The sequence below is a fragment of the Corvus moneduloides genome, chromosome 1 (genome assembly GCF_009650955.1).
Source record: "Corvus moneduloides isolate bCorMon1 chromosome 1, bCorMon1.pri, whole genome shotgun sequence".
Lineage (NCBI taxonomy): Eukaryota > Metazoa > Chordata > Aves > Passeriformes > Corvidae > Corvus > Corvus moneduloides.
This window is the reverse complement of record NC_045476.1, coordinates 25,935,279-25,958,463: the sequence shown is the minus strand read 5'-3', so window position 1 is coordinate 25,958,463 and position 23,185 is coordinate 25,935,279. Positions and strand designations below refer to the sequence as shown.

The window sequence follows — 23,185 nt, the reverse complement described above, 5'->3', positions numbered from 1 at the left end:
CTGTGAGAACATATCTGGGGCTCAATGACACTGTAACAGGTGTGGTGACAGCTGGCTTGGGGCTACTCTGCCTCCACAGCAGCCTCCAGAAACAGCACCAGCGTGGTTTTGAATGCAGGAAGATGTTCTGCTTCAGGCTGGCTCGTACCACACCAGCTCTAGTTCACTTGAGTCTCATTTTCTGAAGTGCTGAACACCTGCAGTTTCCTCTGATTTCAGCTGGTGTAGAGGGTACTCAGCGCTTCCGAAAACCAGGCATTATGCATGAGCAGACATGGTCTTAAGAAGCAGATGCTCCACAAAGCCAAAAATGCCACCAATTTCACAAGCCCTGTGAGTTTTCTCCAGATCAGAATTTGAAGCGTGCAGCTTTACAGAGAGATGTTTAAATATCTTCAGTAACTATGGAACAGGAAAGAGATTAGAGAATAATAATGCCACCCTCACTACTGTCAGTCTTGCACTATTTTAGACATCCAAAGAGAATAGGTGGTGCTCACTCTCTCCATGCTATCTGGCAGGCAAAGAAACAAATGACAGCAGGTTCAATAGGACAAATCATTTTAAATTTGGATAGGGCAGTTTCATATGAGGTGAATTTCTGAAACAGTGTCATCTTACTGAAAAAAGGAAATCAGAGGAGGGAACTGCATTGCTGTCAAGAGAGACATCAGCACGATTCTGAAAGCATTACTGCTTTAGTGGTTTCACAGAAAAAAAATTACTTAGGGAACATTTGCCTAAAATGCACAGAAATATAGATTAAATGTAAACACAACTGTCTGAGGTAAATGCAACAGCAGCTAGTATTAATTAGCCCACTGGTTAGTTTTCACTAAAGTGGACTATTTTGCACACTCTTTATGTTAAGAGCTAGGTCTCTCTGTGTGCACACGGCCTTACTGCAAGGGCTTTAGAGCTACAGCTTAGCCCTCTGCAAGTGGCAACAAAATACAGAAAGTTTTCTATTTTCTGGCACAAAAATATTTTATATGCATTAGGGGAGAACTATTAAAACCAAAACTAACTCTTACATGATAAATTCTGTCAGGTTGCACCACTTTTTTGAGTCCACTTTCTTCATCATCTCTTCAAAGAATCTTCCACAGGCAGGCAACTTTTCTAACATGAGAGATTCATTGCAGAGCTCAGTCTGTTGACGTGCACCTAGGAAACATCAGAAGCACCTTTAATCACAAACACTGAAATAGAAGCACAAACACATCACTCAAATTTGTTCACGCAGTTCAGCTTGCCACTTACATTCTCATAAGCTTAGCATTTAATTTCCTAAGCAATTATAGAAAATAGATAAAATACATATTTAGATAAATATGTTAAAAACATAACTTGGTATAAAAAACTAAAGGTTACCATATATAGTACTGCCTTTTAAACCTAGCATAGAGGAACCTATCTAATCACTTTTCTGATCTTACTTAGGTACTATCATAACTTATTACCGCCCATTTGCATTTTTAGTTAAAAGCTAACTGAATTCCACATTTCAGTGTAGAAAGCACTTTTCAAGCTTACACAGATGCATCCCATTCAACTAACTATATTACTGTGAAATTACTTTAACATTGGAAATATCTGTATGCCTTACCAGCTAAAGGGTGTGAATCTCCACAATCACAGCTTTTTCTTTAGTATATATACTAAAGGAATTGTCTAGAGATCAAGTCCTATGAGGAACAGCTGAGGGACCTTGGGGGTGTTTAGTCTGGAGAAAAGGAGGCTCAGGGGAGACCTTATTGCTCTCTACAACTGCCTGAAAGGAAGGTGTAGCCAGGTGGGGTTTGACCTCTTCTCCCAACTAACGAGTGACAGAACATCTCAAAGTTGTGCCAATGGAGGTTTAGATTGGATATTAGGAAAAATCTCTTCACCAAAAGCGGTGGAACAGGCTACCCAGGGAGGTGGTTGAGCCACAACCCCTGGAGGTATTTAAAAGATGTGAAGATGTGGAATTTAGGGACAAGTATTAGTTGTGGACTTGGCAGTGTTGGAGTAACAGTTGGACTCAATGACCATAGAGGTCTTTTCCAACATAAACAATTCTATAATTCTGTGAACTACCTACAATTATCAAATGCTGAAATTACAGCATATAACCACTTGCAAAGAAAGAGTTAACCTTGACTTGAGCAATCCTGTAACTTTCTCAACCTATAAAGGCAACTCCATTATATATAATCAGTCAAATGTTTTTTCTCATCCAGAATGTGCCTGCATGGGAGTACAAAGGTAATATTTTGTTATTTATTATAAAATTGAAATTCTGAAAAAATTCTCTTCAGACTAATGTGCTTGATTTTGAAAAGCCTGAAACATTTTGTTTTGATCAAGCCATAAAACGTCTTGCTTTACCTCTACAGATGCCATTATTTTGACCATTCTTCTGTATAAAAAATGCATTAACATTGAAAATTACCTGTAAATATATGTATATAAACATATTTAATACAAATGCCTAAATTAAATTAGTCACAAAAAAGTGTGTGTATTTCTTCCTTTCACAGCAGCCCAAATCCAAGAAAAATATTTACCTGAACAAAACTGCAAACCTAACAAACTGGTATATCAGGGAATCCTCCTGAGAACTCTGGAGGAACACCTTTTTTTAAGAATAAAGCCAAGAACAGACAGTTTACTCCTAAAAAAATTTTCACTGAGAACATATTTACACCAGGGAGAGGAGGTACTTCTTTTGCTTCTATTAGTTACTTTGAAAGCAGGATCCTATCACTGCTGAAAAGAGCTGGTGGTTCTACTTTTATATGGTAAAAGCCAAACACATTGCCAGATGAACTGAGGTCAAAACCATGCAGGACTTTGCTTGATAAGAAGTACAGAGAAGTCCTCATGGCCCCATTCCTTACTATCCAGTAAAAAAAGTCCCAAACTCTAAGGCAAGATGACCGGTCTCAGGCTTCAGATCATAATCCAGCCATCACTCAGAAACTTGAATATCTCCATTTGAAATGAGGCATGTGATTGTAAAACAGGCTTGAGTGAACATCATTTCACCCAGGAAGGAGCTGGCTCCTTTGGAGCCTGGGCAGGAGCACCTTGCAATTTAACTTCAGCTATCACAGCTGACTCCTTAGCTGGTGGTCACTCTCTCCGTGATGCTGTATGACAAATGACAGCCATCTCATCTGGACAAATGAACACTTTGCTTTCACGTATTTTCCAAGAGCAGCAGGCCCATGACGGGACAGCCTATGCTGCACCTGAGACCATATGTTTACAACTTCCTACAGACCATAAACCTCTCCAGGCATACAGCTGACTCACTGGGACCTAATCCTTGCTCCTTCATCATGTCTGACTGTCAGTGCTCTTAAAGCTGATGTGAAGCCTTCATCCATGTCAGCAAAAAGTCAGAACTACAATTAATCACCAGTGGCAGAAATGGCAAAAATTACCAGAGAGGGGCAGCATAATTTCATCTGTGGGAAATTAACGTTATAGCATGGATCTTGCCTACTTAAGTGTTCCTGTCAATTCATCTGGCAGCTGCAGTTACCAGTTATACTTTCCACAGCAAGATCTGCAGATGAACGCTAAAGTTGTGCAGAATTCAAAACCAGATATGAAAATTACATAGCTGGCAACCTAAATCCTGCACTGATGCTTTGACAAAAGTTACACAAAGCTGTTTTTTCTGGCAGGATATTCTAAACAGCCAGCTATCATTTGATTTATAATCAAATCCAACAGACTACAGGTTTTTCTTCCACTGTGTCATGTGTGCTGACAATTTACTCCAGCCCCTTCCCAGAAAGGTGTTTGAATAGATTTGCCACAGACTTGTATTTTGGTTGTCTCTCTTTAAAACTTCGATATTTTGCAGGGTCATAGAAAAAAAACCTCTATCAGAGTTATTTGAGCACAATCTGACAACACAAGAGTTTCTGTCTAAATCCCTGATCAAAAGAGTTCAAAATCATGGATAATTCTACAGTTTCACCATCACTATTGAGAACGGCCTTTACAAAACACTACAACACTCTCTTTTCATACAGCCAATGGACAAGACCAGTTGAAAAAATGCATGACAACTGACTAATTGAGATGAGATAGGATGGAAGTGTTTCTCAAATGGCAGCCATTAGCAAAACAGAAACAGAAGTTTGAATTTTTGAAGTAAAACTCACCTGCAAATCCAAGCGTCATTAGACCATTAACTAGGAAGGGAAAAAAAAAAACAAACGAGATGAGTTAGATACCTCCACACACTCTTATCTAAAATGATTAGCGCATTACAAGCCAAGTAGCGGATAACTATGTTTCAACAGAATATTCAAAATGCTTATTCAAACATTAGTTTCTGTTTTCTTAGAAAGTGTGTCTGAATAAAATAATGAGCACTTAGAGAACATTGTTTTTAAAATTCTTTTTTTCTATCCTTTAAATGGCTGAGTCAGACTTGTTATTGGTTTGTCTATAGCACTCCTTCCTCTAGTTTCTAATATTAAGGATTAGGGACAGGGCAATTTTTACTTTAAGCTTCTTAACGGTGAAAAAGTTCACGAAGATGATGTATACACTCAAAACATAGGTGTACTGCACATTCTAACATGGGGGAAAAAAATCCTTTCGTTGTTAAGCAAACACAGCCATAAGAGAGTGTGTACTCTCCTCGTTTAGAAGCATATTGCTGTGTTTAAGTCTCCAGCTTTTGCACAGTGAAGTCATACATTTTGAAAAACATTACAATCAAAACCTATAAGCTTCTTATGCAGAAGTTCCACTAACACAAGTATGTCAGAAGAGCATCCAAATGGAAACAGACTATACCAACAGAAGAAGCCTTCTGATTAACAATTTTCAGTATATCCAGATGGATTAAATTAACAGAAGCCCACCGTGTTTGCACAGCTCCAGCCACAACCAGGATTTTGTAAATATAGCTAAGAGGGACATGGCTTCAATTATTTTTGATGTCCCACTGAAAAATAAAAATTGCTGACAAGTCTTTATAGTGTTAACTTCACATCAGAAATTAAATGGATGATTTCACACAGATGGGTGCCTCCCTGTTTATACAATACATGGCACCCCAGTAAAACAAATCAAGATATACATAGCAGCTTATCAGTACCAATCATTGATCTAGACCATGGTCACTGGGATGTGCCAAGCTGTCAGTTGAGTTAACTGAAAATTTTTGTGTACATGCAGGCAAGAATTTAGATCCTTCTAAGGACCATATTTTTCTTCTAGGCAAGCATTAATCTGTCTTAGTTATTAATGACCCAGAATGCACTGTGAAGAGCAGGAATTCACACATTGGAAAATTGTGCTGCATCCAAACACACAGAGATGAAACTCCATAATACACTCTGATGGCTGTATCTCTTTCACAAATAGAGCACTTTGCTTTCCAGGCTATTAGCGGATGGACGAATAAATATACTTGATTCCCTGGGTAGGTTTTTCTTGAATCCTCATTTGAAAATGTGCCTTATCGACCACAGAAAACTGAAGATCACATTAAAAGCACACACTTTACAATGAACCCAAGCCCACTCACTCTGGGTAAAGGCTTCTCCCAGGATGCATTGTCCTGTTATCTTAATCTATCACAGTTTGGCTTCCCCAGCTGGCTGTCAGCCTCTACCCCTCACCACTTCCCCAGAGCTTCCCCATTGGTCCCCGTTCCCTACTCCCGCCTTTTCCCTGCCCCCGGATAAAACCCCTGAGTTCAGCATTGTTCTTGTCTTTGCCCCTGAATCTTTAGCAGTGTAGAAGCAATAAATGCTCCTGCTGGAACTCATGCAGAGGCCCTTCCCATCTCTTTGCAACTGACTTAATACTGAAGGCTAGCCGTGCGTTTGTGTGTGCGTGCATGCACGTGACCCCACAGAGCCAAACAGTACTAGGCACTCCCCTGGCAGATCACAGACTGCACCTCCAATTCTTATTCTATCAATTCCTGTCACTGTGCTCTAGATCTTTCATAGTTATGGCTGCAGTAATCCTCGTAAGACCACAGCAATACAAATGAAGAGAGGGTTTACAACTAGAAAGAGCCAGGCTGACCCAAGTGTCAGTGAGGTAAGCTGTGAAAAACCAAATACTGAATAAAGGGCTACAGATTAGTGCTCACAAATCCTGCCACCCACAAGAAAATGTGCTTTTTGCATTTTTTCATCTGCTCATAACAAAGTAACACAGGATGTTTTTCACCAATGAAATGAGTCTGGATACCTTCTGAGAAAGGTAGAACAGCAACTCAGATTACCATGCGCCACCCCTCTATTTTCTTTGCTCTGAGTTACTCAACTCATAACAAAGATTTAATCAGGAGACTACAGCATGCTGGCTATGATAGCTTACAAAAAAGCTTTCCAGTAGCTCTTTTAAGACGGGGCAAGCTTTTCTTGAAAGGCTGATGCCATGATGTCTCTCATTAGAAGATTCATAGAGGAAACAAAATGGGTCGGTGTTGAAAGGTGTTATCAAGATCCCAAAATAAAACAGTTGCCATACAATCCCACCTAAACTGGGGAGAAAAGGAGGTTCAGTTTAACTGTACTAGCTGCCTGAACTAGCTGCTCACCTTTTTTTCTACATACACGATAGCACGTATGATCGTCCCTAGCATCAGCTGAATCAGATGGGAAAGGAATGACCAGGTTAGAGCCAGAGCAAGAGGTGAAGCAAAGTATCATCAAATGAAGGATGAGGAAAAGTAGGTCTGAAGGGGTTTTGGAAAGAAAAAGAGAAAATAAACAAAGTAGGAGAGAGTAATGGAAAATAAGAAATCTGAGGGAAAAAAACCCAATGTTTTTATTCACAACCTACTTCAAAATCCTGTATATGAAAAATCTCATCCTAGACCTTCACTAGAACCTCTTACTATCTACTCTCTACTCTCCTTTTGTAAAAAGACATTATTCTGACACTAAAAAAGGAGTTCAAAATGAGATTCACAGCAATATGTAAATTTACAACTGGACTACATGACAGGGTAACTGTCCTGTAATTCTGTCAAGTATATAAGCTTTTCCTGTGAAACAGAAAAACATTTCTCAATGTTTATTTTTCTTCTATACTGCTATTTTTCATTGATATTTTTCCCAGAGGCTTAAAAGAAGCACTGAATGTCTGTCTTACAACTACTTCAATAAGTCTGAAGCAGCATATGACTTGCTATCTGTTCTTCACCTTTCTCCAAACATGTTTTAAGAATAATTCTGAAAATCTTGTTTAAGTATATGAGTGAAATGTTAGAATTTTCCCTTGTCTGAATGTTTCTTCAAGATGCTGCTATTAGTGACAGGATAGTAAGATTTTTTGAGTGGCTCCCATACTTTCTCAGAATAATTCCTATTTTAACAGATAAAACTGCCGTATGCACCTTTTAACCAGCAATTACAGCAGCATAATACTGTGCATAGTCTTCAAAATGTGATGTTTATTCAAAACATCATTTTCATCAATCATAATTTTCATAAGCAAAAAGAACATTTAAAGACCTCAAGTTAAACCTCATGTCAAGAGCCTACCTCTGTATCTCTTTTTAAAGGCAGTCCTACCAATTACCATCATTTAATCTTTATCTACATCAGGACAGATCTCCATTGGAAGTTATGTACTAACCAAACAGCTGCCTCTCTGCAGAACTTAAGTTTCATTGATAGCAGCACATAAATGTGCAAGAACTGTCCTGACATACAGTTCACAAAGGCAAGTAAAACCAGAGTTTGAAATGGGAACTGCTCCTCTGCAATCATGCATGTATGATTTGCTGGAAACATAGGTGAGAGATTAATATTCTAGCAATATAATTTTGTCATATTGATCAAATCTCAATACCCACATTTTTTTATAAACCTGATTTTAAATACTGAACAAGCCAATCTTACAGCAGTCTAGTGTTTCTCCAGGTATTTAAATGCTGAATAAAGCTACCTGTTGCACAGGTGCTATTAAAGATCATGTTAAATTCAACAATCTTTTATGCAAATCCCAAGTCATACCATTACAGATGCTCTAGCAGGAATGCACAGACACTTCAGGGTATCTAATGCTAAAGACATTCCCCATGGAAATGACTTCTCCTATGCTCTTACACAATGTCAAGAGGCATCCTACTACATCAAAAAACACTGGTTACAATTGGGGTAGGGTTCCTTTATTATCTATTTCCTGGGCATTCATAATTTCAAGAGATTCATTTCACTACTGTCCATCTGAATACAGAAGGACAAGATGAGCTAACACAAGCATTACATGGTTGCCTTACAAAGCCTTTTCTAAAAGTCCTATATTGGGGTCAAGCGAAATGTACGTGGCCAAAACACCACACACTCTGAATAGGCTAAGAAATCCTACAACTTCATGGGAAAGCCCAGAAAGGTCCCTGTTTAGAAGCCACTATAAAAGTGGAAGGAAAGGAAAAATAATCCTCTTGGTACAAAAACTAAACCACCTGTCACTCTTTAAATAACTCTCTGCACAATATACATGGCTCAGAAAGTCATCTTTTGTTCTCAGCTACCAACTGTCCTTTTGACACTTCTTCATAAAAGGAGTGGGATGGGGAGAAGGGGACAGGGACAGGACACAAGAACACCATCACATAGTGTGAAAGCAGCCAAGGAAATGAGGCAACTGAAGTTCAGAGACGGGCAATGACAGGAACTCAACACAAAGGAAGGATGCCAGGAATAAACAGAAGCTTGCAATAAATATAGTACTTGAAAAAAGTGTCTTCACTTGCATTCAGAACTGGCCCAGAAATAAAAACGTGTCTCAGTGTATGGAGTGGCAGGAGTAAGGTAAACTTACTGGCAGGGTGCACTGATCTGTCTCCAGGTCCAAGAAGTTTTCTAGAGAGTTAGCATAACATGGAATTCAGCTTTGCATTATCTCCTGCTTTGATGCTAAATCCTTTTTAATACCCTTTTTATCCCTTTGTGTCAATGGTATGGAAGATACATATATAGCCATGGAAATGTAACATCCAAAACTAAAAGTGCAGTTCATTGCTTACTTTATCACAGCTTGAGGCACTACATTATTGCGCACTACATTATTGCTTTTAAACTGTGAAGGCAATTTCAGACTGTTAACTATTTGGGACATTGGAGTCTTCTTCCTGCAGAGCAAGAAAAGCATGAAAGAAAGCAATTTAAGCCTTTTCATTTCATTGGTACAAATCAACAGGGAACGTTACTGAGGGCATCAGCTGTTCAGACCCATGGTGGTTCAGAGTTCCCCAGCTTTCCAGTGACTGCAAGGAAATGTGACCATTATTCTGAACTCATGCTTCAGCTGAGAATCTTTCAGAGTAGCAATACAAATTACTGTCCTTTACATTGTTTTGTGAAGTTTTTAAATCATTGCTGGCAGCATATTAATAATGCTCCACAATTTCTGAACAGTCTGTCTACTTCCAGAAGTGCTGGATGGCTTTTCTACTACTTTGAAACCGGCGTGTTTTATTTAAATAAATATATAACCAGTATTTTTAATAAAATATTTATTTCTCTATTCATAATTATTTATTTATCAAATAAATAATTAAATAAACCATACCAGTTCAACAACTGACTTGTGAGGGGATTTCTTAGCTGTACACTAAGATCTGTATTGTACTGGAAGTTGCATGGCTCAGCTTGAAATTCAACAATGTTTTCTTCAAGCCTTTTCTGTTCCATTACATTTTTGATGAAGCAGTGTGTAACTGAAATATAAAATACTTTTTTTATATAGCTACTGACTTTCAGACAATGAATAAACTAAATATTCCAACAGCAGAATCACCTGCTTGAAGTAAACTCTCTTCACACATTTACAAAAGTGGTATACACAAATGTGATCCTTTCAGAAAGTAAAACTGAGGAAGAGTAAGAGGAGTACATTTGCTTCTAGACTAGGAAGAAATCTCTGGCATTAGAAACTGTTTAAAGATGACATTTAGCAACAAGCACAGCATCACCAGCTGGTCCAGGGGAGTGATTGTTCCACTCTAAGGTTATTCTATGGTTCTATGACATAAGGTGAAAGGAAGAGAGTTCTAGAGGCTTATACACATCAGGAGGTCCCTACAGTTAGCAGAGGCAAGCACAACTTTCCTAACAAATGCAAATTCACCGAATTAACTTCTGTGTGTGTTATCTAGGACATAAGGCAAAGACTGTTATTCTCCATGTATCTATGGGCCTGCCAAAGGTTTTGTGCTCCTTGTTTTCATGTAACTTCTGCCTGCAAGACCTGGTCATCTGAGTCTCACCATACAGTTGCCACATACATGTTTAACATCCAGAACAACACCAGACCACAGCTCTTCATGATTTATGACTACAGATAAGTACACTTCTAGCAAATTGAAGTGACAGACCTTTTTTTCACCCCCTAAACATCTCTACTTCTTCAGGTTCACTACAGACTTGTGAGGTACTGCTACTGAGGTCTCTATTTTACAGGAACTATGGAAATAATGACAGAACTAGGAAAAAATCTGCCTAAGGTTTTAAGCAGGAACCAGCATCAGTCTTAACTGTGAGCCAGTAGCAGTCGGGTGCCACTACCTATTTCACTATCTCCTCTCAGAAAATGTTACCAAAGCAACTGAAGAACATCTCCCTGACCAAGAGATAATTGTGAAATGTGTCAGCTGTGCAATTTATGGGAAAGGTACATCAACTAATGAGAGCATAATTCTGATTCATTGACCTCAACAGTGAGATAGCTTGCAATTACTGTTGAGAGACACACACACCCGAGACCATGTAAGAACTGTGGCAGCCCCTGAAGCTGGCCATCTGCATCCAGGATCTCAGCTTGCCACTGTACCACCTGATCACCTGGAAGCACATATTTGATCTAACAGCTGCTTATTATTGCAACCCAGCTGCCTGTCATTAGTCGAAAAGGCAGGAAAACATACAAGAAAATGTGACGTGACATAAGGTTTCTCTATAATAAGGAAAAAAGTCAGCACAACACAGACTTTATTCCATACCTAACCACCTGTGAAAGAGTGTAAAGCACCAGTCCCCCAAGGCCAGCAGAGGGTCCAGTTTGCTCCTGTGAAGCAGTCTGAAAGACAAGTCAAGCAATCTTTTTTTTCTTTTTTTTTTTTTTTCAATAACTTTGGGAAGGGGAAATGACCCATGAAGATTTCACAGACAAGGGTCACTGCACACTCCCTCCTGAGGAAGTGTTTAAAACCATGGGATACTTGAAGACATTTAAAGTTCCTTCTTCCCTTGACAGGCAGGACATTTAAATCAAGATACTACCATCATAGAAGGCCCTGGAAAAATATTTTTTCCCCTTTTCTGACCAGACAACAAAAATCCCCACCCTGCACATCCACCTTTTCTTGATGCTGCATGTACTCCTCTTGCAGATTCCTAATGCTGTTACACACCACGTTGAGGCATTACATCAACATGATTCCAGTGAAGTCACGTTTTCTTTCAATTCTATGCCTACCATGAAATATTAAGTTGGCCTGACCATTCAAATGTGGGTTGTTTTTCTCCAGTAGCCCAGCTCGACTACCAGGGTTCCAGAGCCCTGGATACTCACCTACATGATCACAGAATATTTTAAATGACACATTGCCAAGAAGAACTCACAAGAACAATAAAACACTTAACAAAATTTCAGAGCTTCACATGTCTATTTATACTGCTATATATGTCCCTGCTCATAGTAGGTGTGAGTGGCTTTTCACAACAGCACCCTTGTTCCAAGGAATAAACACTGAAAACAGATCCTTGCATGGCAGCATGATCCCTGCACACCATAATTTTTCCTGGGCATATACAGGTGTATAGGAAACGGCAAAGCAACAGATTCTGGCATAGGAAATTACTTAGGCCAACCTAGAATGATCTAGTAAATCATCCCACCAGGTGCCCATCAAGCCACTCAATCACAGCCTTCCTCAGTTGGACAGGGGGAAGGAAAATATAATGAAAAGCTCATGGGCAGGGATAAATCACTTAACAGCTACTATCATGGGCAAAACAGACTCAACTTGGTAAAATTAATTTAATTTATTGCCAATTAAAATCAGAGTAGGGTAATGAGAAATAAAACCAATTCCTAAAATACCTTCCTCCTACCTCTCTCTTCTTCCCAAGATTAATTTCACTTCTAATTTCTCTACCTCCTCCTCCTGGAGCAGTGTGGTAGCCCATTAACCCCCTGATTCTGTGATGCCATGTTCCCCCGTTCCCTCCCTAGCCCTGGCCACTCCCTCAGTTTCTCCCTATTGGCTCCTGTACCCCAACCCCACCCAGGGACCGCCCCTGGGCCCCTCACAAAACCACCCCACGCCCAGACCATGAGGTCTCTCTCTCTGCCTCCAAGGGCGCTGGGACAAGATGTGAATAAAGCCATCTTACCGCCCCCATGGGAGACCCTTCTCTACCTTCTTCATCACCACTGCATCACCACTGCTAGCTGCCGGAGCCAGATCGACGGGCTGTCCAAAATGGACTCCGGGATGCGACTGATCGCATGGCCCTAGGAAACCCTCACTGTGCTCTCAGGGAGCTGCAGCCTGCTAAGCAGAGTCCAGCGGTTACAACAGAGCAGTGCAGGGGGATGGGGAATGGGGCTGCAGTCAGTTCATCACACATTGTCTGTGTCACTCGTCCCTCCTCAGGAGGACTACTCACACTCTTCCCCTGTTCAGTGCTGTATCCCTTCCACAGGGGACAGCCCTCCACAAACTTCTCAAACATGACTCGTCCCCATAGGCTGCAGTTCTTCGTGAACTGCTCCAGCCTGGGCCCTTCCACCTGGCCTCAGGTCTTGCAAGGAGCCTGCAAACTTCCCACAGGGTCACAGCCTCCTTTGGGCATCCATGTGTTTGGGTGTGGGGCCCTCCAGGGGCTGTAGGTGGATCTCTGCTCCCAAATGGTCCTCCATGGCTGCAGGGGCACAGCTGCCTCACCCTGGTCTTCACCACACGCTGCAGGGAATCTCAGCTATGGAGATCTGCTCCTGGAGCACCTCCTCCCCCTCCTTCTGCACTCACCAGAGTTGCTTCCCTCACATGTTCTCACTCCTCTCGTACAGCTGCTGTTCTGCAGCAGCTTTTTTCCCCATCATAACTATGTAATCCCAGAAATGCTCCCACTGCCACTGATGGGCTCAGCCTTGGCCAGCAGTAGATTCAACTGAACAAGATTGGTTATTCTCTATTCATCTATAGAACAGCAGTGTTTGTTTAGTTCCAACACCATCAGTGGAGCCTGCAAAACAGTTTACCTAAATCGGCCTGCTTTCACAGCCTCAGAGATGTTCTTAGCCTGATATTTTCTGTGGCTTTGCTCCCATATGGCAGGCAAACTTTTTCACCTAAAGCCTGAAATCCTCCTAAGGATTTTGGAGTCATGCAAGAAATAAGTAGAAAGGGGAGTAGGTAAGAATGAGTACTCCCCTCCCTCTAGTTTTGCAAATGTGTCAACAATACTTTTACTCATTAAGTTATTGTACTAGTTTGAAAACAAACCAGTGGGAGGCACCAAGTCAGAATAACAATTTAATGGGGAAGTTAAAAAAAAAGAAAAGAAAAAAACTAAAAGAAAACACTGGTTCAAACTGACAGAGTCAAGATACAACCTGAGTCCCTGTTAGGCAGGGTGGTGGTAGCAGTCTGGTAAAATGGTGGCTGCAGTCCTCTGAAGCAGTGATCCTGTAGAAAAAAGGGTCTGCTCCTCCTCAGAAGGTCCAGTGGTGGCTGTGTAATTCCTGCCCTCTGGAAATCCAATGGAAAGGGTTGTCTCTGGTGTTCAGTCTCAGATTATGTCCACGATGGGATGCTTGGTTCCTCCCTCTGGGTGGAGCATCTCACAATGGGATAATGAGTCATGAGGCCAAGTGTTGATTAGGCTCATTAACAGAAGATAGTCCGGAGGGAGTTATCTCTGAGTCATGTGGCATGGCATTGATGGGCCATTAACAGAAAGATAGTCTGGGGGGAGGAGGCAAGGAAACACTGCCCCACCTGATTTCAACACCTCATGAGGATGGTAATGGAATACACTGCAACCCAGGACAGTTATAAAGAGCCTGATTTCCTACAAGAGGTGTTCATTTCACATTGTTCCTACCAACACTTTTTATTTCTTCAACAAGTTATTTTTTTTCTAAATCACTGCATGATAAAGTATGAAGTAGCTGGGAGGAAAAGAAAACCTAAATATTGCACAGGCATATTTGCCATGGAACAGCATGAGCTGTATAGCATCAAGCATCTTTATGGTGCTGCAGTGAACATTCCACCTGTTCTGTACTGCTCCATCAGAAAGGTAAGACAAAGAGGAGTTAGAACGTACTTAAACTTACAGAAAATAGGAAGTCTAAAATGTCACATTACTACACAGAGAGAGATTCCTGTCCCTATTTCAAAAACATTTAAATCCAAGTAAAGAGCACTAACATTTCTTTCCAAAAATCTTAAAATACAGAAAGAAAACAAGTATTTTGAGGAGCTTAATTTTCTTTTGACCTTTATTTTGCGATGCTCTGACTTCTTTGCTATTTCTGGTTTACACTGGAGCCAGTTAAATCGAAACTGGACTGATGCTTATTCCAGCAACATTATCTACTTCATTGTGCATCACTAAGTGTTTCATAGTAAAAAATTTCCACCCCAAACATAGCCTTGGAAGTATGTTGAACAGCGACATTTACTAATGGCAAAGGCTACCATTCCTGAATGCAAATCTAGTCTAGGTCCACTGGTCAAAAAGAAGAGATTTACATTATTTTTTAACATGATACACTAAGTTCTGACTTTGAGTTAGCTTGAAATATGGATTTAGCTCATAAAAAACTAAATATTGATCTGCTTTTCTAAAAATAAAATAGGAATAGAGGAGATTTCACACATACTGAATGACAAGTGATGACTCCATGGAAATAAAGGCTTTGAGCATTTCTTCACTGAAAGCCAAAACAAATTTATTTTTCCTATTTCTCTTGGAAACAGAAACTTAATGCTCTATCATTGTACGTTTACAATACACATTGCTAAATACATTTAAAGAAACCTCTTCTAATATTAAACTGAACAATATTCTTGGTACATGGAGATCCTTGAGGAGTAAAGCTGGAACAGCTCATGAACTCCAGAGATGTGGAAAGACAGCACTACACTTGCAGCCATTTGCCAAAAAAAAGCATGAAGAGAAAACCTCTTCCACAGGCCCATGTGGCTACCAGACAGCAAAACCCTGATGCGAAGGCTGAGATCACCTTCGAGCAAAGGGCCACCTCCACTCCAAAGCTACAGAACGTGTGTCTGGGTATCCTGGAGACAGCCACGGCTCTTCAGACAACACTAACTGCAAGCACTCGCGTGACGGTCACGGTGCCACATCAGGAGAACAGCCCTGAGGACACTCTCCAGTCACAGAGCGTGAGCAAGAGAGAAGATTACAGATCAAAGCTTAAGTCCAAGTGCTGAAGTCTCAGAAGAAAGCTGAGCTTTGTGTCCTATGGATGACCACTTGAATTACTCCTACAAGGTTCCATTTACTTTTCCAATATCTCTTCACAACATCCTATAGCTGTGAAATCTCTTCCCCTTTCTGCTAAAGGCAGGAGGGCCACCCAGAACAAAGGCCACACCCCTGTCAAATCTCAAACTATGTATTTTGAGACAACAACAATGCAATAATATTTTATAAAAATCAGAGTCTCTAGCATCAATCTCTCCGGACACAAAAGGATGCAAAAGAAATCTATCACTTGTGACATTTGGAAACAAAGTGGTTTCACACAAGAAGTGACAGTCATTACTGGCCAATGTTAATTACACTACAGTGTTAATTCTGACACTGCCCACAGATAATGCTCTACAAAATAAGGGCAAATTAGTCACATTTATTAGAGTGTGAAAATCTTAAGACAGATGCTTTATTGTAGGGCCCAGTGCTTCTGTAGAATCCTTTGCTTACCCAGCTTAATCTGGTTAGATGCAAACAAGACGTGCTTTCATCAGCCTGGTGCTCTGCTAGGGCCCCAGCAGCGCCCACCACATCTTCCTCTTCAGGTGAGAGTCCCCCTGGCTCAGAGCATGGGGGAGCAAGTGACATCCCATCTGCAGAAGGCCATCAATCTGTCTCCGTACAGGCAAAATTCTGTATTCCTGGAGATAAACTGAGGCCATGGACTGTTATAGAGATATGCCCCTTGTCCATGACAATATGGTAGATCATGTTAAGCTGCTCTGAAGACAACAAGGGATCCACTGTACCCTTTGGATCATTTATAACAGTGCCACTGCATTTTCTTTCTAGGTTTTTAGCAAGGAAAAAAGCTGTCTCCTCTTTTCAGACTGGTTTCAAGGAAGCCAACACATGAAGGGAGATTAAGCCTAAAACTTCTGAAAGGGCACCTTCCTCCTATTCCACTTTCTACTCCTTTCTTTCCTCATACTTGCACATTTCCACAGAAGACCCAAGACTCTTTCAAGCAGCTTTCAGGTTGCTCTACATATATATTCACATTAAAATAATGTCAATATTTTCTGTTTATATTTTCCAGTTTATCTCAATGCAAGCCTGGCTGTGAAGAGATTCTTATTTTAGAAAAGGCAGGCTGTTTTCATAAAACATTTTTACAATTCTATTCTGAAATAAAATGGTTCATGTGACAGCTTTCACTAAACTAAAAGGGTGTGAATTAGAACAGGTTTCATCATGCTTATGAAAATTAATCTCTCTCTGAGCCCTGAATGAGAGCACAGTTTGCTTTCTTCATGCGTCTCTCAAGTACTAATTTCAATAGCCAAGACACAGATGGTAGCAAATGGTGTTTTGTAAGGGACTACTCACTGCATTTTTTTCCTTGGTAAGGCAAACTGAAAATTGATTCATTTGTCTGCAATTCAGGCCATGAATCATCTCAGTTACCAGCAGACAGGTGGGAGAAACTGAAACACAAACTGTACGAAAACTACTGGTGGTGCAATGTTTAAACACAACTCAACTGACAAAACCTCCCATAGCTCCCCTTGAGCTCATGCTCAAGACCCTTTCCTTAAAATTGTGTCGTTTGTGTGTACCTGCACCTATAGCAATACCTGTCTGTCTCAGTGTAGAACTCTATCTCCACTTCATAGCCTCTGGTGATTTCCTTCATAGACAAAAACAAACCTACAGGCAAAGCCCTGAGGCACCAAAGACATTTCAAACCTTAACAAGGATGTAGATAGTGAGATCTTACCAATTTAGGAGAAAGAGTTTACTAGCTAAGTGGTTTCCAGGATTAGATCTCATTGTTGTAAATCAGTTTTTAAAAGCCCTTTTTCTTCTCCATACTTTCAGCCTGGAGTTACCTTCAAAAATGGAGTGCCATTCCTCCTGGGGCCTGGGACCAAGCCAGCTGAGACGGCATTCAATGCTCTGTGCTACCACCTGCAGTCCACTTGCCACCACATGGACAATCCTACCATTCATCCACTCAAGGGCACTGGTATGAACCTGTCCCCTGCTGCATGTGCAGACTTAGGAAAGAAGCAACACCTTCCTGAATAAAAGAATCAGGAGACACAAACACGGTGACGGGTGGTAAGAAGAATGCCTGGATCCAACAGCAAACTGGAACACAGGCTGCATTTTACACCAGATGCTTTGCTTTCAGGATGGACGTTGGTGGGGTTTGCTGCCTGTCTTCCTGCTTGCCTAGTGTGAAAAATCATGTCTTTAGAAAATGAAACATCATTTTGGTAGAGAAGTGTTTTTGTTAGAACTCTGTGGTCTATCTCAAAATAAGATGTTCTGCTTTGCAAAGGTTTATTTGTTTTACACACACACACTCGTCTATTAAATTCAGAACTCCTACAACGGTATTCCCTTTCTTTGTTCCACCCTTTGCTGCTGCAGAAAAGCATGATATTCATAAGAAAATAATGGAAAACAAATCCCTTGATTTGATTTTCAAACTTTAACCCACTAAAATTGTTTCCTGTTGGTTTTTTTTTTTTTCATCATTGGAATCCAAACACTCCAGGAGTTACAGATGCCATGTTCCACATAAGGGGAGCTCAGGACCTTACAGAATTTGGACTTTTATACACAGCATTTTCATTATTGTTTGCAGATGAGGTATAGTCTTTAAAACAGAAAGTAAAAATGTAATTGGGGCCAGGCTTTGTTTCCAACTGTCCAGTCACTCACCTCTGACCAAAATGCTAAGCTTGGCTACCCCCTGTGAAAACAGGATTATGAAATGGAAAAACCTACAGACAATCTTTGAAATCTCCATACAAGAACTGTGCTAGATAAGAACCATACCAGCTGTCTTGATATAGGTTTATATTAATATACTGAGAAAGGTTACTCTAGAATTTTAAAAAATATCCAGCTTTACTCTCGTAGCATTTTGTAACTCAAATACAAGTAGTACCACTGAAATTCAGGTGTTACATAAAGAATGAAGAAGAAGTGTTTGGGCAGAGATACCAAAACAATGACCTGTGTAAAAAACCCACTTTGTCTGTTAGAAGCCCTTAAGTTTCTTCTTTCCTCAGTTTCCATACATAGAAGTAGAATAAGAGAATTTGGCATGATGGTAAATACATCATTATTTCTTAGATTATTTCTTAGGTGCTTAGACTCCACAGTTAGTAGCTGTCTTCTAAGTATCTTAGAATACTAAGCAAAGCAGAGGATTTCACCTGACAGCTGGTGTTTCCAGCTCTGCCCCATTCTGGATGTTATCAGCACTTCACAGAGAAAGCAGAACTGATGACGTGCCTGTGTACATACCTCAGCTGATGCATTCTTTCCCCTCCACACCCAGCAAATGCAACTTCTCCTACAATCACTGAGTGAGCGCACTGCCTTTTTTTGCCATGCTCACTAAGGATAGACAACACAGCAGGTAGTTATGCAAAGAAATAATGTGTCAAGAGTCCTAGGCAGAAAGATACAGAAAGTAGTGGTCTGAGGTTACAGGAGTACAGACCCCACCCAGATGGGCTTCCCACTGCCTTTAGTGAGCTAACACTGAGGAACTGTGGCAAGAGTTTCAGCATAAATGATAGAGGTCATAGCTTAAGACAGGTCTCTTGTTAATCAAAAGAAGCCACTCAATTAAAGTAAAAATCTTTCCAAAATAACTGGTTTTAAAACTGTGTTTGTATTCTTCAAGAAGAAATTTAGTTTTCTACCACTTTAGGCTTTTCTCATTTAAAAACCTGATTTCACATCATAGAACCTTAGGGTTTTCCTACTAGGAAATCAGTCTCATTTCATTAGTTGTTAATTATATCTACCCTTTCCAATTCCAAGCAAAAGTAATGCATTATCAGTTAAGAGATATCCTTAAAATCTTTTGTGTGTGTGTTATTCTATTAAGAATGGAACTAGCACAGTTAAAAATGTCTAGCACAATTGATTTATCTGTGCCTCTCTGGTGAAAAATGCCTTTCTGTAGCTCCCTGAGCCACAGGGACACTGACCTTCCCTCTACTCAATCTCTGAAAATAAATCTCCAGTGGTCAATTTTGCTTTGCAAAAATCACAGTAACATCAAGACGTCTGTCTCCCCATACAAAAAGATTATTGCCTAGTTCCCTAACTTCAAGACTGCATAAATCTTTCACGTGTCAAGACAAGTATTGGCCATTTTTTTTATCCCTTTTCAGCTGAGAAGTAACAGAAATCTGAGCAACTAAGGTAAGATTTTAGCATTCCTCAAGCCACAGAGAATCAGAAACTTGTGCATGTGACATGTCCTTCTTTTGACAGATCAGGTAAGGACAATGCTACTGAACACTTGAACACAGTCGATACAACTGCCCATTTGTTTGCAGGTCTTTTCATAGAAAGATGTGCAATGTTTACCAGCTTTGTACTTTGGAAGGGGTGTAAAATAGAAAACAAAGTTCTGAAGTCCTCAGATACATCTTCTAATGGTACCAGGCCTGATTTTTTGTCCCTTAAAGTGTGACTCACAGGGAATCAATTGCATCTCTTAGTTTACTGTTGAGTGAAGAAGATTGGAACAGACTTCTGGCAACTTTTGATGACTGCAACACATTAAATCTGAGAGCCCTAAAACTATCTACCTAACAAGGAACAATAAAATAGTTTTTCTAGCAGCTGAGGCACTCATAAGGAAAAGAGCTGAAGGATACCTGTGCTTGATAACTACGTGCTTGGAACGCAACTACTCTAACAGGAATCAGCCCTTCAGTCTGCAGGAAAAAACCTTCCCCAACAGCCAAACACACCTCCCCAGAATCCATATAGGATCCCAGACGGAAAGCCTGACTAACGCTAGAAGTTTGAGATCGTTTTTCCTGGGGCCTGCGTGCCCTGTTCGGGGACTCCCCTCGGCGATGGGTGGCTGCCGTCGGCGCGATGCTGGAGGGGACCAGCGGTCCTGACGCTGTGCCCGGCCCCGCCGCCCGCCCAGCGCTGCCGAAACGCTCTCGCTGCGAAGCCGCCGCTCTGCTCGGGATGGAGAGCCCCGGAGGGAAAGCGATCCCCGCTGCGTCCCGACCCGCCGGCAAGGGACGCCCGGAGACCCCCTCCCAAAGGGACGATCTAGCCCAAAGTGGGGGTGCTGCCACCTTTCCCGAACTTCAACCCCACGCCCCAGCAGAAAGCAGTGCCCTCGGGGGCCGCGCACACGCGAGGATGCTCAGCCGGTCCCGGTGCAGCAGTCCCGGGGCGGGAGCGGCCACCCCGCCAGCCACTTACCCCAGAGCAGCAGGACGGGGAGCTGCCGCCGGCGGCTGCCCTGCGCCTCCATCCCGGCGCGGGCGGCGGCGAGCGGCCGCGGGGGACGGAGCCCGCATGGGGCAGCCGATCCGCAGCCGCACAGGGCCCGAACCCGCCTCAGCCCGCCCGCCGGGGACGCTCCTCTTCATGCCTCGGCGTCCGGCCCCGAGCGGCGGCGGCAGCGGGGGCGGGCCCGCCGGGGAGCCGCTCCCCCGCCCCCGGGTGCTCCCAGCGCCGGCAGGGCGGACCCGGCGGCCGGGCCGGGCCGGGCCGGGCCGGGCGGGGCGGGGCAGGGCAGGGCAGGGCAGGGGCAGGGGCAGGGGCAGGGGCAGGGGCAGGGGCAGGGGCAGGGGCAGGCACGTGTGAGTGTGCTCTGTGTGCAGCCACACGAGCGGAGCCGTGCTGCCCGCTCCTCCGAAAGCTACGGCAGTAAGGATGCCGCTCTCAACCCATCCGTCTTTAGGGGGAAGGCACCTACCCCGTACGGGGAAGGCTCTGGTCTTAAGTGTCAGAGGGATTCAGGGACTCTTCACCCCTTGCCCTGGGAGCCAGAGCAGCTTCTCCCCTCCTATCACAACATCCTGGCCGTGGGGGTGAAGGCATGAGGAGCTGGAAGGCCACCTGTGTTAGCCCACCTGCGTTAGCCCACCTGCAGCCCTTGCATGGCACCAACATGATTGAGTGCTCAATATTTACTGAACATGGGCAGCGAGCTGGCCTGACCCCACATAGACCCAGAACAGCTTGAAGTTCTAAGATGCTAAGTGTATTTTTATGTTGCCATTTCATCTTTGCCTGTCTCTTTTCAGAGATGGTACAGCTCCTGATTTTCATCAATATTTAAAGGCTGTGTTCCTGGAGATTTCTCTCTAGGAAATCGGCCTCTCCATCAAGAAACACCAGACTGGGAAGTTGCTTAAGGCAGCTTTTCTTACCTAAAAATAATTGTATTGCTCAGTAACAAAGACCCAGAGTGTTGTTCTAGGTACCTGGACACTCCACCTCAATAACTGCCTTTTAGTAGAAAATTAAATCACTACCATTGTTAAAGGTCAAATGTACCATAAAATTTCAAATTTCAAAAGAGATTTTCAAGCCACACACAAGAACAAAGGGTACTTTTATGTATCAGTCAGGTTGTTCACGTTGACTTTGTATGTTTGCATAGCACAGTGCTTCCAAACACTTTTGGAGAGTGGGACCCCAACACAGTAGCAGAATTATGCATTGCATGTGCCTTTGTAACCATTGTTCCACTACACAACCTTTGTCTGATTTATGTTGTTATCTGGGCTGAAGGAAATGGAAAACTTTGGAAACCACAGAGAAGGCCGGGAATCCAATGGTGAAACAGCTCTGCAGACATTTGTGTCAGTTAGAATGAACCTCCTATCACTTGTGTGCCACTTTTTCCACTTATCTGGAAGCAAAGCTTGTAAAATACCATAAACCATAAATAAACCATAGCTCAGGGAGATCATCCTTCAGCAGAGGGGCTGTCGTTTCTGCTTTGTAAGGAGTGTTTGCAAGCTGCCCCTGCCAGAAGGAACTGCAGCGAAGTGACAAGCGTGAAGGCACATACACCACAGACTTGTTATACCATCTATAGCATCCTTTCTAACAGTAAGATCTTCATTTCCATCACAAATTCCATTTCTTGCAAATCTGAAAATACAGTTAGTATTTTCAAAAATTTAGACGGATCTCCAGGAGGTTAAGCATTATGCCTTATATGGAATATTATATGTTTAAAATGTTCTAAAAATTACAGTCTATTATACAGTATAAAGGAAATATTTTTTGTAACACATATGGAGATAATGCTGACAGGTTTTTTTACTTCAATTGTATTTGTTTTCTTTGCCTGTTTCAGATGAGAAACTGGCAAAGTGAGTGTTACTTCTTCCAACTCTCAAGATTCAGCAAGCACTTCCCATTTTGTGCTTGCAGGACATAGTTTGAAGGTGCAAACAGTATTTCTGAGGTAGGACAAATAGGCAGAATTTATAGGTGAATGCACTAATTCAGCCTGTTGCACTGGATCACAAGCCAGCTATGCTAGGTGATATCTTCAGCAATGTGGTTTAAAATGAGTAAGTCTGATTCACATTTGAACAAAACTGTGACAGCGTTAGAACGATCAGCAAGAGGGTTCAAAAAACTTAGGCTCTTTGCAGTTTTTCAGTAAGATTGCCCACTCCCCACCCCCCTCTATTGCAGTAATGCAAATAGATTCACTCCCGAATGACTGCAAAAAAACTTTTTTGTTCTGCAAATCTGCCTCAGTAGCATTATGTACCTACACCAGCAGTAGAAATCCAATTCACCTTTGAATAAGAAATACCAGAAATGTCCTTTGCTGTTCAAAGCTCTGAATCCCATCCCTGACAACACACACCAGGAGTGATCTCAGAACCACAGTCTGTTGTAATTTCAGGACATACAACCTCACACTAACC

At 41.9% G+C, this 23,185-nt stretch overlaps 1 protein-coding gene across 1 annotated transcript in view; it reads right to left on the bottom strand.

The window, feature by feature from the left end:
- Positions 1-20,882, bottom strand: part of RAMP3 (receptor activity modifying protein 3) — a 41,149-nt gene extending 20,267 nt beyond the window's left edge. The window contains exons 1-3 of the mRNA XM_032102753.1: positions 20,706-20,882; positions 4,167-4,196; positions 1,035-1,167 (exon numbers count right to left, since the gene is read on the bottom strand). Coding sequence (XP_031958644.1) covers positions 1,035-1,167; positions 4,167-4,196; positions 20,706-20,757 — 215 coding nt within the window. The 5' untranslated portion in view covers positions 20,758-20,882. The remainder of the gene's footprint in view (positions 1-1,034; positions 1,168-4,166; positions 4,197-20,705) is intronic.
- Between the last annotated feature and the right edge of the window lie 2,303 nt (positions 20,883-23,185).